The sequence below is a fragment of the Miniopterus natalensis genome, chromosome 15 (assembly GCF_054644295.1).
Source record: "Miniopterus natalensis isolate mMinNat1 chromosome 15, mMinNat1.hap1, whole genome shotgun sequence".
Classification (NCBI taxonomy): domain Eukaryota; kingdom Metazoa; phylum Chordata; class Mammalia; order Chiroptera; family Miniopteridae; genus Miniopterus; species Miniopterus natalensis.
In genome coordinates this window covers 36,420,963-36,435,550 of record NC_142095.1, presented here as the reverse complement: position 1 = coordinate 36,435,550, position 14,588 = coordinate 36,420,963, and the positions used below count along the sequence as shown (strand labels likewise).

The window sequence follows — 14,588 nt, the reverse complement described above, 5'->3', positions numbered from 1 at the left end:
GTCATTTTGCTCAGTGGTTAGAGCATCAGCCCTCAGACTGAAGGGTCCCAGGTTTAATTCCGGCCAAGAGTACATACCTCAGTCGCAGACTAGATCCCCAGCCTTGTGTGAGGGACAACCAACAATGTGAGTCCCACATTGATGTTTCTCACACACTCTTTTTCTCTCCCCCTCCTCCTCCCCCTCTCCCTTCCACTCTCTGAAAAGCAATGAAAAAAATATCCTCAGTGAGGATAAAAAATATATATATACACACACATATATACACATACACACATACATACACATATTTATACACACGTGCATACACCAGTTGGCTATACTGAGTAAATATTTTCCCAGTTACAAGTTACAGAGTTATTCTTTACTGTAATTAATTATTGGTTGTGAGACTTTTGAACATGTGACCATAATGAATACCATTTTATTTATTTTTTATTTTTTTATAATATATCTTTATTGATTTCAGAGAGAGGAAAGGAGAGAGAGAGAGAGACAGAAACATCAATGATGAGAGAGTCATTGATCGAGCCCACAACCCGGGCATGTGCCCTGACTGGGAATCGAACCCTGATCTCCTGGATCCCAGGTCGACACTCAACCGCTGAGCCATGCCTGGCCGGGCTGAATACCATTTTAAAACTTGTAATTCAGCTTTGGAATCTACTACTTTCCTCTTCATGGAAAATAATTGCTGAAGGGATGCTCCAGGCTTTTTAAATTACACGAACTTTTTAAAATGTTTCACTGACGTGCTCTTTTAATACATTTATTAAATACATAAATTGATCACCCAAACTCTACCAAATATTCTGTAAGCCAAGGCTACAAAATGAATAAAATTTTGCCCCTGTGCCAAGGGAGCATGCAATTCTAAGGTTGAAACTTAACATTTTTGTTATGTTTTGAAATTTCAAAGTGATTTCACATACATTTCACTGTCACAACAATCCAAGGGAGACAGTACACTTTACTGTTCTCATTTTAGAAATGAAGAAACATCCCAGAGGTTGTGTTCAAGCAACAGCAAACATATTTAGAGGTGGAAAAATTGGGTCTCTTGTCTGCTGAGCTCAGGTCCTGTTGCTCCTCCCACCTACTTGGCCACATTGCCTTTCTTGCCAAACTTCCAAAATACTTTTAAAATGTGTCCATTGGATAAGAAAATAATAAAAAATTATCGTTAAGTTGCATCTTTTCTTGTCTTACCAAAGTAAATTAATGATTCAAGGAATTTAGGTATTGAATAGTCTAAACTATATACATACCCCAATGATTTATATTTTTGGTCATTTGATTGTCAGTGGGTTACTTATAAAAATGATTTTTACCTCCTGCCAAAATGGTTGATGGCTTTTTTTTTTTAACCTTTCTAAACTTGTATGTGGTGTCTTCCCAATGCTGATAGGACTTTTGGAAAGAAATGTTGTGGGGAGAGGAGTTTTCCATACTCCGCTCACATGAGCCATTCTTGGTTTGTTCTAGCCTGCCAACACTTGGTGTCACATGTGAACCTTCCACATGTGTTCACTCTCCATCCCAGCTCTGTGACTGAACTCTGCTCTCATTGACTAGGGGGCATTTGGGCAGGCATGCTTCATTCCTGGAATTAACAGTCATTCCATGTGAGTAAAGGGGAACCTCAGTGAGATGTCTTTAAGCACATGAAAAGCTTTTGGTTTTAAAATGGAAGAAATGTCAGGTATTTTTAATGCCTGAGCCTGTAGCAATTAGTTTCATTGGCACAAGAAAACTGATATGCCTATTTTCTCCAGTTCTCTTATCTTTCCTTATCAGTTCTACTTGAATGTTTTCTATCTTTCGTACTCATTTTTACTTCTTCTGACCCTTCTTTTTTATTTCCCCTTTCTCTGTCTTGTTCTTCTCTTTCAGTTTTGAATATATTAACACTGAATCAGCACTTTTAAAGCCCTGCCTTCTCCCACTGTCTTCACTTGGCCTTCAGACATAATGAGGAGACTGGCTTTTCGAGGCGCTGGTTGTGCTCTGGTAAAGCTGGTAAATTACTGATCATCTACACCCTTTCCCTTTTCTGTCCTTCCTTGCCTTTTCCCTTCCACCTTTCTTAAATTTTGTTATCCTTTCCGTAAAGAGCCCCTCCTCATGTTTATCAAATGCACTTGTGTCCTTGTCATAGATTAGTTTACAAAGAAAGAATTGGTACTTAGTTTCTTCATCTTTATGACTGAGGACAGTTTATCAGCCTTTTATAAAACAAACAAAAATCAACAAAACTTGGCTATCCTTGGCTAAGCCCTTTGAGCTTTTTAGCCAATTGTAGCCAATTGCAGACTAATGTACTGTGTACCAAACCAGTCTAGAAGAGGAAGAAACGTCCTGATGGTGGGTTCTGTTTTCAGATACCATGTGGACTGTTGAAGGAAGAGATAGGAGACTCCTCGTTTCTTAATTGCTTACCATGATCGTTTATTTTGTTGGTTTGTTTAGTTCCTGCTTTCATTCCCTGAAGAGCCCCAATTTTTCTCTCCATACTACTGGCAACCGATTGTTTCAGCTGCAGCGTCTTAGTTTCCTGAAATTGAATGTTGATGAATGAAACTTGGATCAGGTTTTTTTGTTGTTGCTGTTGTTTGTTTTTGTTTTTTTAGCCTTAGAGAAAGACCTTTGAAATTACAACATACTATTTGATACTGTTGTTAAATTGTATAAGCATTGTAGGACCTTCTCAGTAGATGTAGCAGATTATTTTAGTGATTACATATCTTGTGTTATAGTCAAATATATATGTGATTTGTAAAGTGTTAAAATTACTTAGCAGCCTGCCTGAAACTGAGGGCACATTTACGTGTTTCTGAAAGGCCAAGTAGGACCTAAGTCCTCACCTCTGAGATGCTCTTCCAAATCATCTACTGAAACTTAGAGCTATGATTTCAAACATTGAGGGAATTTTACCTCATATAACTGAAAAGGAGGTTAGTCTGGATTGACAGAAAAGTTTGAAAGAATGGCTTTGCCACTTTGGTATAGGTAGGGCACGTCACATTACGTGTTTTTCAGGGGTATCTCTTGTGGGTCCTTTAATGAATGGGGAAGAAAACCATTCTCTGTGTTAATTTTAGGGTATATCTAAAATGCTAGAAGGTTAATTTTCCTCTGTCCCCCTAACTTTTTGCACTACTCATTTGCCTCAGGCACAGCTTGCTATTCTTTTTCACCTCATGGCCCGCCTGGAAAATTATTGCAATTGTAGCACACACTGGGGGAAACAGATAAGGCTTCTGTCCCAAAGGCCTGCATGGCTGCCTCAGGGGCCAAGGGATCAACACCTGCAGCACACTGTTGTACCACTGCACTGGGGTTTCAATTCCAGTCCAGGGTACTTTTGGCGCCAGACTGTTTTGAGTCATTCAAAATTGGTGATACACAAATGAGTCTACTTTTGCTGAATTTGTACCATCCAAGTTGAAAATGTAGCATTCTGATAAATGAAGGGACTAAAGCAACAAGGTCTAGGACTTCCATTGAAAAATCTTCCAGTTAGTCAAGCTTCTTGGCCACAGTTAAAATATCTTCCTGAGTCAACCAAAAGCTTGATATCAAGTGGCCAGCTGAGGGCTTGGTGGCAGAGTTTAAATTTAAATATAAGAACATGGCTAATTATTTTTTATAGAAGAAGTTGGATTCCATGGGTTCCAAAAGAAGAAGAGCGACCTCCCCTTCCAGTAGTGTCAGCGGGGACTTTGATGACGGGCACCATTCTGTGTCTACACCAGGCCCAAGCAGGAAAAGGAGGAGACTTTCCAATCTTCCAACTGTAGATCCTGTGAGTAATGTGGATCACACAGTTTCTGCCTGCTTTTCGTACGATCCCCTATCCTTTTCATGATAAACAGTTAAGATGCAAGGCCTCTCCATTTCTTTTCTCTGGCTTAATATTCTTAACCTTTCTTTTATGAAAAAAAATATAGGGTGTCCCCCCAAAATGTATACACACACTTTGAATAATTATAAAGTCAGTGTTTATTAAAATACATTTCATTTTCAAAATTGAGCTATTAGCTGTTAAAATATGTATACACTGTTTGGGACACCCTGTATTTATTTAGCCATAAGTCTTACAGTAATAGTATACTTTAATATTATGAAATAATGAAGAATATCAGTATGTGCCATTGTGTGGTCACTCAAATAACTGTGTGCTTGTCTTTGCCAAGTACTGTTCTGTTGATTGGGATACAGCCATGTGTAAGACAAGCCAATTTTTCACATGGAGCTTAGATTCTAGTATGGGGTAAGCAAAATGTTAACAGGTGAACAAATAAATAATAAAGTACTGTCAGTTGGTGATAAGTGCTAAGAAGAAAAGTCTGGGTGATTCAGGCTGTTGTGGCCCAAACCTTCAGGTTCTCTGTGATGAGAAGGCACCAGCCCTGCAGAGCGCTGGGGAAGAATGTTCCACATAGGGGCAGGGGCAGGAATGAATTTGGTGTGTTACGATTATAGAGAGATGGTTAAGAGGGAGGAGACTGTCAGAGTCTGCCCAGCCAGGGTATGTTGTTACCCTGTGTACTCTGTGGGCAGCGGTAGGGGTTCAGATTTTATTCTCTGAGTAGTAAGAAGCCCCTGTATTGGATGATTTTAAGCAAAAGAACTATATGAACTAACTTAGTTCAAAAGAAAAAAAAATCACCAGTAGCATAAATCTGATGAAAGATACCATTAACTGATACCATTTATCAGTTAAATTATTTTAAATAAAGAGAGATACTGTCAGCATATTTCAGACTTGGGTTCCCAGATGGTAATTTGGGGGTTCGCCCTTTTTCTTCTCTACTTGCCTTTAATGGGTATTTTCTTATTAAGGATAATCCATATATCTGCACTGACTTTCCGCTCACTTTTCTTGTCCTTTTTTTCTCTTTTCTTATGTGTAGATTGCTGTGTGCCATGAGCTCTACAATACCATCCGGGACTATAAGGATGAACAGGGCAGGCTTCTCTGTGAGCTCTTCATTAGGGCACCGAAGCGAAGGTGAGTTGGAAGGTGAGTGGGAGGAATTTGGTCTTGGGTCAGTGTTTAAAGTATTTGGTAATTGATTTTCTTTTGAAAGGAATGGTTTAAATGATACCGAAGTTGGATTTGTTTTACCTGTCAAGATGTAGTGAAACATATTCAAAATTTTTCTTAAATCGTGATAAAAAAATACACAACATAAAATTTACTGTCTTAACCATTTTAAGAATACATCTCAATAAGTGTGAAGTATATTCACATTGTTGTACATACAGCAACTCTAGGACTTTTACATATTGCACAGTTAAAACTGTACCCATTAAACAGCTTCTCATTTCTCCCTTTCCCCTCAACCCCTGGAAAGCACCATTGCACTTTGTGTTTCTATGAATTTGACTTCTTTAGATTCCTATTTATCCTTTTTTTTTTAAAATATATTTTTATTGATTTCAGGGAGAGGGGGAGAGACAGAGAAACATCAATGATGAGAGTCATTGATCGGCTGCCTCCTGCACGCCCCCTACTGGGGATCAAGCCCAAAACCCAACTATGTGCCCTGACTAGGAATCGAACTGCGATCTCCAGGATCATAGGCTGATGCTCAACCACTGAGTCATGCCAGTTGGGCCCTATTTGTCTTTTGTGACTGGCTTATTTCACTTAGCATATTGTCCTCAAGATTCATTCATGTAGCATGTGAGAGGCTTGCCTTCCTTTTTAAGGCTGAATAATATTCCTTTGTATGACTATACCTTATTTGGTTTATCCATTCATCCATTGATAAAGACTTGAGTTGCTTCCACCTCTTGACTCTTGTGAATAATGTGCAGTGAACATGGGAGTGCAAATACCTTTTTGAGATGCTGTTTTCAGTTCTTTGGGATATACTGTATATTCAGAATTAGGATTGCAAGAGCTATAGTAATTGTTTTTAATTTTTTGAGGAATCACCATACTGTTTTCCATAATTGCTGCATCATTTTCCTTTCCCACCAACAGTCTACAAGGGTTCCAGTTTTTCCACATCTTTGCTACACTTGCAATTTTATAGTAAGTTTGGAAATCATAAAGTGTGATTCCTCTGTGATGGTTAATTTATGAGTCAACTTGACAGTCTTCCAACTTTGTTATTTTTGAAGGTAGTTTTGTCTATTTGGGGCTCTTTGAAATTCCATATAAATTTCAGGATTGATTTTTCTGTATCTGCAAAAAACTTGGGATTTTGATAGGGATTGTGTTAAATCTGTAGATTGCTTTGGATGGTATTGGTGTTTTAACAAGGTTAAGTTTTCCAATTCAAGAACATGAGATATCTTTCCATTTACTGGTTTGTTCTTTAATTTCTTACAGAAATGTATAGTTTTCAGTGTGTAAGTCACCTACTTGGTTAGGTTTATTCCTGAGTATTTTGTTCTTTTTGATGCTATTATAAATGGAATTATTTCTTAATTTCTTTTTTTGGATTGTTTATTGTTAGTATATAGAAATGCAACTGATTTTTTTGTATCTTGATTTTGTATACTGCAACTTTGCTGAATTTGCTTATTAGTTCTAACGGTTTTTGTGTGTGTGTAATCTTTAGAATTTTCTCCATATAAGATCCTATCACCTGTGAACAGAGATAATCTGTCCAGATGGGTGGATGCCTTTTATGTCTTTGTGTCGCCTAATTGCTCTCACCAGGACTTCCAGTGTTATGTTAAAAAGGAGTGGCAAGAGCCAGCCTCCTAGTCTTGTTCCTGATCTTAGAGGAAAAGTTTTCAGTTATTCACCATTTTGAGTATGATACTAGTTGTGGGTTTTCAAATATGGCTTTTATTATGTTGAGGGAGTTTCCATACCTAATACCTAATTTTTTGAGAGTTTTTATCTTGTGGCAGCAGCTTCTTCATCAGGAGATGCAGCCTCTCTGGTAATGTTTATATTTTTCAGTCCAAGCCTATTCCTGGATCTGTGTAACCACCCTTACTTGCAGTAAATGGCTTGATGTCATTTGTTTCAGGGGATCCCTTGCTGAACTCTTTGTATAGGCTCAATGCCTTCTGACATAACACATTGCCATCAATTGGAACATATTTTCTGTTCATGTCTTCCACCCACAAATTTAATGCCTTTTCCATCTTAACTAAGCACTTATCATGTACTGTGGCTATAACTTTTGCAGTTTGAGGTGTTACAGTGAAACCAGCATGAATTTCTTTTTCAAACTTCTTCACAACATCATGGATAGAAGATTCATTCTTATCAATCAGTCTTCACAACCTCAGCATACGATTTTTTTTTTCCTTATTAAGTTGAGGACTTTCATCTTTTCACTTAAAGGAAGCACTTTACAGCTAGCTTCTCTTTGGCATACCTGAATTTCCAGAATCACTGCTCTTGCACTTTGAGGCCATTATTTGAACAGAAGCACTGCAGTATTGCCACAGTCGACCTAATGATAGCTTTACTGGGTACTAAGTGGCCCACAGGCAGGTAGCAGATACAGTGTGGATTCTTTGGACAAAGGGGTGATCCACATCCTGGTCAGGATGGTGCAGGGTAGCATGAATAGCATGCAACTTAAAACTTATGAATTGATTTCTGGAATTTTCCATTTAACATTTTTGGACCACGTTTACTGTAACTGAAATCATGGAAAACAAAGCTGCAAATGAAGAGGGACTACTGTACATTCATTCCCTTTTTGGATTCTCAGTTGTCTACAGATAAATCCCTAAGCCTGAGAGGCTGCAGAAGTAAATGGTATTTAAAAGCTAAACCTCAGCACAGAGCAGTGGACTATGGACCCATCAAGCCTAGGTAGAGAGAGCCATCTTGGATATCAAGTTAACAAAGCCCTAATGCTCACTCTAAGAAAGTCCCTTTGCACCACTAACACATTGATATTAGGCCTGGATGAGTCTTCATTGGGTACTCACAGATACCTTAATGTTCTTATACTTTCTCTGAGTAGCAGATTGAGTACTCCTTTTATCCCCTAATACTTAATTTTATAGTTCTAGCACCTTGGTCTTGGTTTTTAAATACTATTTACCATTACCCTAGCCTGTTTGGCTCAGTGGTTAGAGTGTCAGCCGAGGGACTGAAGGGTCCCAGGTTCCATTCTGGCCAAGGGTACTTACCTCGGTTGCAGGCTCTTTCCTTGGTCCTGATTGGGGTGCGTGCAGGAGACAACCAGTTGATGTGTCTCTCTCACATTGATGTTTCTCCCCCCCTCCCACTCTCTGAAAAGCAATGGAAAAAATATCCTCTAGTGAAGATAAATAAATGAATACTATTTACCATTAAAAGAAAATATAGTTCTTTGGGGGAAATTTCTGATTTCAAGGGCAGGAAATATGAGATGAGCTTGTAAGATCTTACGGTACCAGAAAATAAGCAGGTTCTCAAAGGGTGATGGTAACATGTCAAAAGGCCAAAGAAAATAGAAGGCATCTTGAAAGGACTCCTGGCTGAACCCAGAGCAGTTTAAGCATAAAAATCATTATAATAATAGTTTTTAACCCACTGAGTAAAACAGGAATATATTTTGATATAAATAAATTGGTGAGGAATGGGCTTTTACATAGTCTGGAGGTGTCTATCCATAATGTACAAGGAGAAAAAGAGTAAGGTGGTCAGTTGAGAAGCTGGCAGACACCACAATAGTGAAGTGATCAAAAGTAGCCTCGTCTGAGTAATGAGATGTTGAAGTCATGTGCCACCTGACAGGATACAGTAAGACAAATACACTGTCATTTCTGTCATAGTCCTGCCAAAGAAGCATAATATTCACTTACCAGGAAAACAGGCAAACCCAAATTGAGGGACGACATTTTACAACATAACTGGCCTGGTAATCTTCAAACGTATCAAGATCATGAAAGTCAAGGAAAGACTGAGGAATTGTTTCAGGGTGAAGGAAACTAAAGAAGTATAAGTAAATGCAACATGTGATTCTAGAGTTGATCCTTTTGTTACAAAGGGCAATTTTGGAACTGAGCAAAATATGAGTGGGGTTTGAGGATTAAATGGTGGTACTATATCAGTTAATTTCCTGATATTGATGGTTGAACTGTGATCCTTGTTTGTAGGAAATATACATTAAACTACTCAGTGGTTATAGGATATGTCAGCAGCTTACATTCAAATGGTTCAGAAAAAAGCATTCTTTGTACTATTCTGCAACTTTTATGTCATAATAAAAAGTTTTTAGGTGTTAAATATACTTAACATGGCTATAACATGTCAGCCAAGGTCCCAAGACAGATTAAAAGTAATCTTATCTTACAGCTCTAGAATGAAGTTAACTACCTACCCCCAAGGGAGAATTGAGAAAAATAGCCACATAGATCATATTTTAGACAGCTTGCTTGTCTCATGGAACTTAGTTTGAAAAAAAGCCAGGAAGGATAAAAGTAAACATCCATAAACCCCAAACCCAGCTGAAGAAATTATCATTGTAACTACATTGGAAGTTTTCTGTATGTCACTCGCTGTTTCCCCTCCAATATATAATCACTATCCTGAATTTTGTGTTTATCATTCCCAAGGTGTTTTATTTTTTTAATTGTTTGGTCATGCTTGGATACATCTGATGTCCCTTTATCTTTGGTGAGCTGCTTGTGCCAAGGCCCTCAGATTCCTCCTTTGTAACTTTAGTAATGATATTAGAACAGTATAGTTCTAATCTACTAGGCACTTGATAGTACTGGGCAGAAAAAGTTGTTTGGTCACAGTTGATAAAGAGCTTTGAGTATCTGTTTTCAGCCACTATTAAACACCATGAAGTATAAATCATTTCTATTTGCAGAAGATACAATTGACATGGTTTTAGTGTTGGTGCCCTAAATCTTAAATATTTAGCATATAAAAGATCATCACATAGGGTAATTTAGGTTTTTATATCACTAACACATATTTTGAAAAGGGCGTGCATATGCATCTTGCTTTCGTTATTCACTTTTAGTTCTAGTAATGGCAGTAAGTCTGGTATGTTCTATCACTTGAAATATTGACATTACCACAGATATTTTGAAATATAACTCTTTATAGGCTTTGGATTAATACCTTTTAAAAAAACCATTAAATTATAACAGAAATCAACCAGACTATTATGAAGTGGTTTCTCAGCCTATTGACTTGATGAAAATCCAACAGAAATTAAAAATGGAAGAGTATGATGATGTTAATCTGCTGACTGCTGACTTCCAGCTGCTTTTTAACAATGCAAAGGCCTATTATAAGGTAAGAAAGCATCAAATTTGGAAGGTACCCAATTTGATCAATACCTGGCTTTTTAATATTTACCAATCTTGTAGGTGAATAGTGGTTTCTCATTTGGTGGTTTGAGTTTGCATTTTTATTTTTAAAGAGACTGAACTTCCATTCATATGATTATGAACTACTCTTATTCTGTGTCTGCTGGGATCTTTTGTCTATTTTGGGGGAGGGGGTTGTCATTTGTATGTTTCTAGAAATTTTTGAACTAGGTACTAATCTTTTGTTGTTATATGTGTTACAAATATCTTCCTCTGTGTGTCTGTTTTTTTCACTCTTTTTATGGTTCTTTTGATGAGAAGTTTTTTATTTTAATATACTCTAATGCACAAATCTTTAACTTTGTGGTTTATCCTTTGTCTTGTTTCAGAAACTCCTCTTGCCCAAAGTTTATAAAAACATTCTTCTTTTATATTTTCTTCTGAAGGTTTAATAGTTTTATCATTTACATCTAAGCCTTAAAAGCAGCTGGGATTGATTTTTGTGTATCCTGTGAGGTAGAGATACTGTTTTCCTACAGGAATAAGCAGCACCTTAAAATGGCCGTCCCCTCCGCATTTGTCTGTAATGTCATTGCTGTCATTATTTCCATGTGCTCATGGCTCTCTTTCTGACTTTTTATTTCTGTTCCTTTGGTTCTGGCCAGTTTATTGCTGGGCTGTTCTATTCCTGCCTTAATTATTATGGCTTTATAACTCTTTATCTGTTCAGGAAAGCATGTTAGCTATTCTTGCCCTTTTCTTAGTCATTCTTGGCCTTTCCTTATATATTTTAGTATTAGTGTCTTAAGTCAACAGTTCTTACTGGAATTGTGTTGACTCTCCATAGATCTTATTTTGGAGAATTGACATAATTACAATATTGATTATTCCAGTCTATGAATTTGGTGTGTCTTCATTTAAGTCTTCTTTAATTTATTTTAGCAAAGCTTTAAGTGTTCTTTTATAGAGATTCTGCAAAAATGTTGTTAGATTTATTAAAACTGTGTGTGTACATACATATTTCCTTTATTTGAGTTATAATTTACACACTTTTAAAGTATAGAATTCAGGGGTTTTGGTATACTTACAAAGTTGTGGAGCTATTGCCACTATCTAACCCAGAATATTTTCATTATCCCCAAAAGAAGAACATACCTAACAGGCATTCTCTGTTGACCCTCCTCCCAGGGGCCTCTTGCAACTACCAATCTACTTTCTGTATGGATTTGCCTGCTTAGGACATTGCATATAAATGGAGTCATACACCATATGACCTTTGGTGACTAGCTTCTTTCTCTGAGCATAATATGTTTAAGGTTCATTGATGTCATAACATGTACAGGGTAGGGCAAAAGTAAGTTTATAGTGTGAGTACACAAAACATAAGAGTTTATTCTTGTATTATTATTTATTTATTATTGTATTATTTTCCATATAAGCAACTGTAAACCTACTTTTGCCCCGCCCTGTATTATGTGGATAATACCACATTTTGCTTATCTGTTTCCCAGTTAATGGACATTTGGATTGTTTTTACTTTTAGCTATAATGAATAGTGCTGATATAAATTTTGTGAATATAAAATTTGTACACTGGTACACCTAACTTGTTATTTATGTTGCTAAAACCTTTTACATCCTAATTGATTTACCTGTATGAACTATCTACTTCCCAAATGAGATGTTTTAAAGTTTCTCATTGTAATGATGGACTTGTCTGTTGATTTTTTCATGTACATATTTTGAAACTATTCAAACAGGAGCATATGAGTTTAAAGTTATGTTGTCCTAGTAAATGGAATTTTTTTTGCATTACATAGTAATCCTCTTTATTGTTAGTAATGTCTTCTGAGTTCTGTTTTGCCTGATATTAATATAGTTATACCAGCTTTATTTTTGTGTTTTTCCCATTCTTTACTTTCAACCTATTCATATCCTTTTAATGCTGATGATTCTCTTGTAAATAGCATATGTGTGAATTTCTATTAATCCAGTTGATAGTATTTATACTTTTTCTATATTCTTTTTTTTTTTTTGGTCAGCAAAAGGATATGTTTAATAGAATCTCCAGGTAGATGTCCCACCTGCCTGCCCTGCCCCTCTCACCCCCAATTGGAATTATCCGAGGCTTCATTTCACAAAGCAGCGGTAGATGAAATACCTTAAAAGATACAGCACAGCTGATGTTGAAGACTAAGGACCCTACTCTTACTTTAAGAGTACTGGGACCTGGGTTCCCTGTACCATGCAATAAAGCAAGTTTTATGTACACTCCCCATATCTTTTTCTAACATTTTCTTATATAAATTTAAATATTTTACAAAAAAGGCTTTTTCCTCCAAACATATAAATTTTAGTGAAACATATATTCCCCACCTGTGAACTTGTTTCTTCACTAAAATATAAATGCTATCTGACATGAAGGGCATGCTTTGACCACTGGAGATCACTGAAGTCTGAATTGCACTGTGGAGAAGGCACTTGTGTTTTCTCTGAGGTCTCCAGCAAGTAGTTCAGTGAGCACTCAGAATTGCTGTCCTCCACAACCCAGGTGGAGGCCTCCAAGTGCCCAGTCACTGAGGCAGCTGGGGGCAAATGGTGAGTAAATTTGATTCTAAAATTACGGGAATAAAAAACAAAACCCCCCAGCATGGACCAGTTCTTAGTCTAGAATTAAACTACAAACAAAATCTGAATTGTTCATTCATGAAGATTCAACCTATTTCATTCTCTCATAAATTATAAAATACAAAGGTGGCTATATTAAAGACAAAACTCAAACAGTACTAAAAGGGGTTTGTCAACGGACAGAAGTCAGTTTCTCTGGGTGGGGCCCAGGAGAGCAGCCAGGTAGACAGGTGGCCTCTCTGTTGCTGGGCCAGAAGTGCTGTCCTGTTGGCCTTCATCTTCAGCCGCTTGGCCAGGTGGCTGTTGGTCATATCCATCTCCTCAATCTTGTCCAGTGCTGTTCGTAACTCTCGTTGTAGCTTCCTTTTTTACTGCTTTCAGTTCGTCTTCTACTTTCGGCATTCTCAGCAGCAGTTTTATATCTCAGCACCTGTCCCTCAAGCCAGCTAATACTTTGCTCCAAGGTGGTTATATCCTGTTCTGCTTTTGAAACTTAAACTTGTATTCACTAATTTGTCTATTAGCATCTCTCTGCATTTCGATGAACTGCAAGTCGGAGCCATTCTGTAGTCGGGCCAGGTCACCAGCCACCGTGCCGTCACCCCTGGAGCATTTCTGCCGCTCTTCCTCTAACTGCAGCTTCAGTTTTCTAACCTGTGATAGCAGCTCTTCCTTTTCTCCAGCAAGTTTTCGTAGCCTTACACCTAGAGGACCTTCTCCTGCAGACTCCAAGACCTGAGCAGCTTCCTGAGACACCACAGTGATGGCTCCAACCACTGGCTCATGCTTGACCTCACCATTGGGAGTGCTATCGGGGATTATAACTAAGCCATGTTTCTCAATAAGCTCATCTCTTTGTCAAAGGCCTTTAAGTTCATGCATTTTATGCTGCAACACCCTACACATTTCTGCCTTTCTAACTCCTTCGATTTTTCTTCATTTTCTCTATAAAATTCTGCCATCTGTTCCTCTTGTTCTTCAGTAACATCCTTGAGGGTGTCTGCCTGGTAGATCAAATTGTTCTTCTCATTGTCTAACTGTGCATTAGAAACCATGGCTTTCTTATACTTTTCTTCCATTTCAGACAAAGACTCCCGCAATTCACTTAATGAGGTGTCTGGATCTATTAAGCTGCTGGTGTCCCCGCTTCCTCTTCTAGATGAGTTTCCACTTAGAGGGGTTGTTGCTGAGGCAGAATTTCGAGATGAAGGTCTTGTGTAATTTTCAGCATACTGTTCGTCAGATTTTTCATCCAACTCTTTTTGCTGTCGTTCCATTTCTCTCATGTGTGTATCTCTTGCTTCTGCCCGGGTGGCCCGTTTTGCTGCCAGCCTTGCCTCTGCCTCTCTGGCAATGTTACTCAGAGCTTCATCTTCTGCAGAAAATGGGTCTTTCACAGGTGTTCTTTTCCTTCCAGAACCAGGAGTCCCCATCTCGTCTTCCTGATAGTCTTTTAACTCTGAAAAATGATTTCAGTCTGTTTTCAGCCCTGCCTCTGGGCGCGGGCAGTGGCTGCGGTGTGGCCCGGGAAGGGCCGGAGAGTGGCCCGTCCGCTGGGAGCCCGCCTGCTGAAGAGCGGGGAGCAAAGGGCGAGGGACGCGGAGGGCGAACTTCATCCCAGGACCCCGGCCAGGCGGGCTGGGCTGGACGCGGCAGCTCCAGGTGCCAGTGGCCGATGAGCCTGTCACGCCTGTGTCCCCTCAGCGCCCAGGCTTAGGCAGC

At 38.4% G+C, this 14,588-nt stretch overlaps 1 protein-coding gene and 1 pseudogene across 7 annotated transcripts in view; one reads left to right on the top strand and one right to left on the bottom strand.

Annotated features, from left to right (window-relative positions):
• PBRM1 (polybromo 1) overlaps positions 1-14,588 on the top strand; it is a 108,204-nt gene that overhangs the window by 1,433 nt on the left and 92,183 nt on the right. For 2 of the 7 annotated variants that reach the window (XM_087825023.1, XM_087825022.1), the window contains exons 1-4: positions 566-1,625; positions 3,653-3,805; positions 4,917-5,014; positions 10,078-10,225. In XM_087825023.1, coding sequence (XP_087681149.1) covers positions 3,668-3,805; positions 4,917-5,014; positions 10,078-10,225 — 384 coding nt within the window. In that variant the 5' untranslated portion in view covers positions 566-1,625; positions 3,653-3,667. Of the gene's footprint in view, positions 1-563; positions 1,626-3,652; positions 3,806-4,916; positions 5,015-10,077; positions 10,226-14,588 lie in introns of those variants that run through there. The other 5 variants (XM_087825020.1, XM_087825024.1, XM_087825019.1 and 2 more) reach the window with 4 other exon arrangements.
• On the bottom strand, positions 13,025-14,376 carry LOC107534951 (leucine-rich repeat flightless-interacting protein 2 pseudogene; annotated as a pseudogene).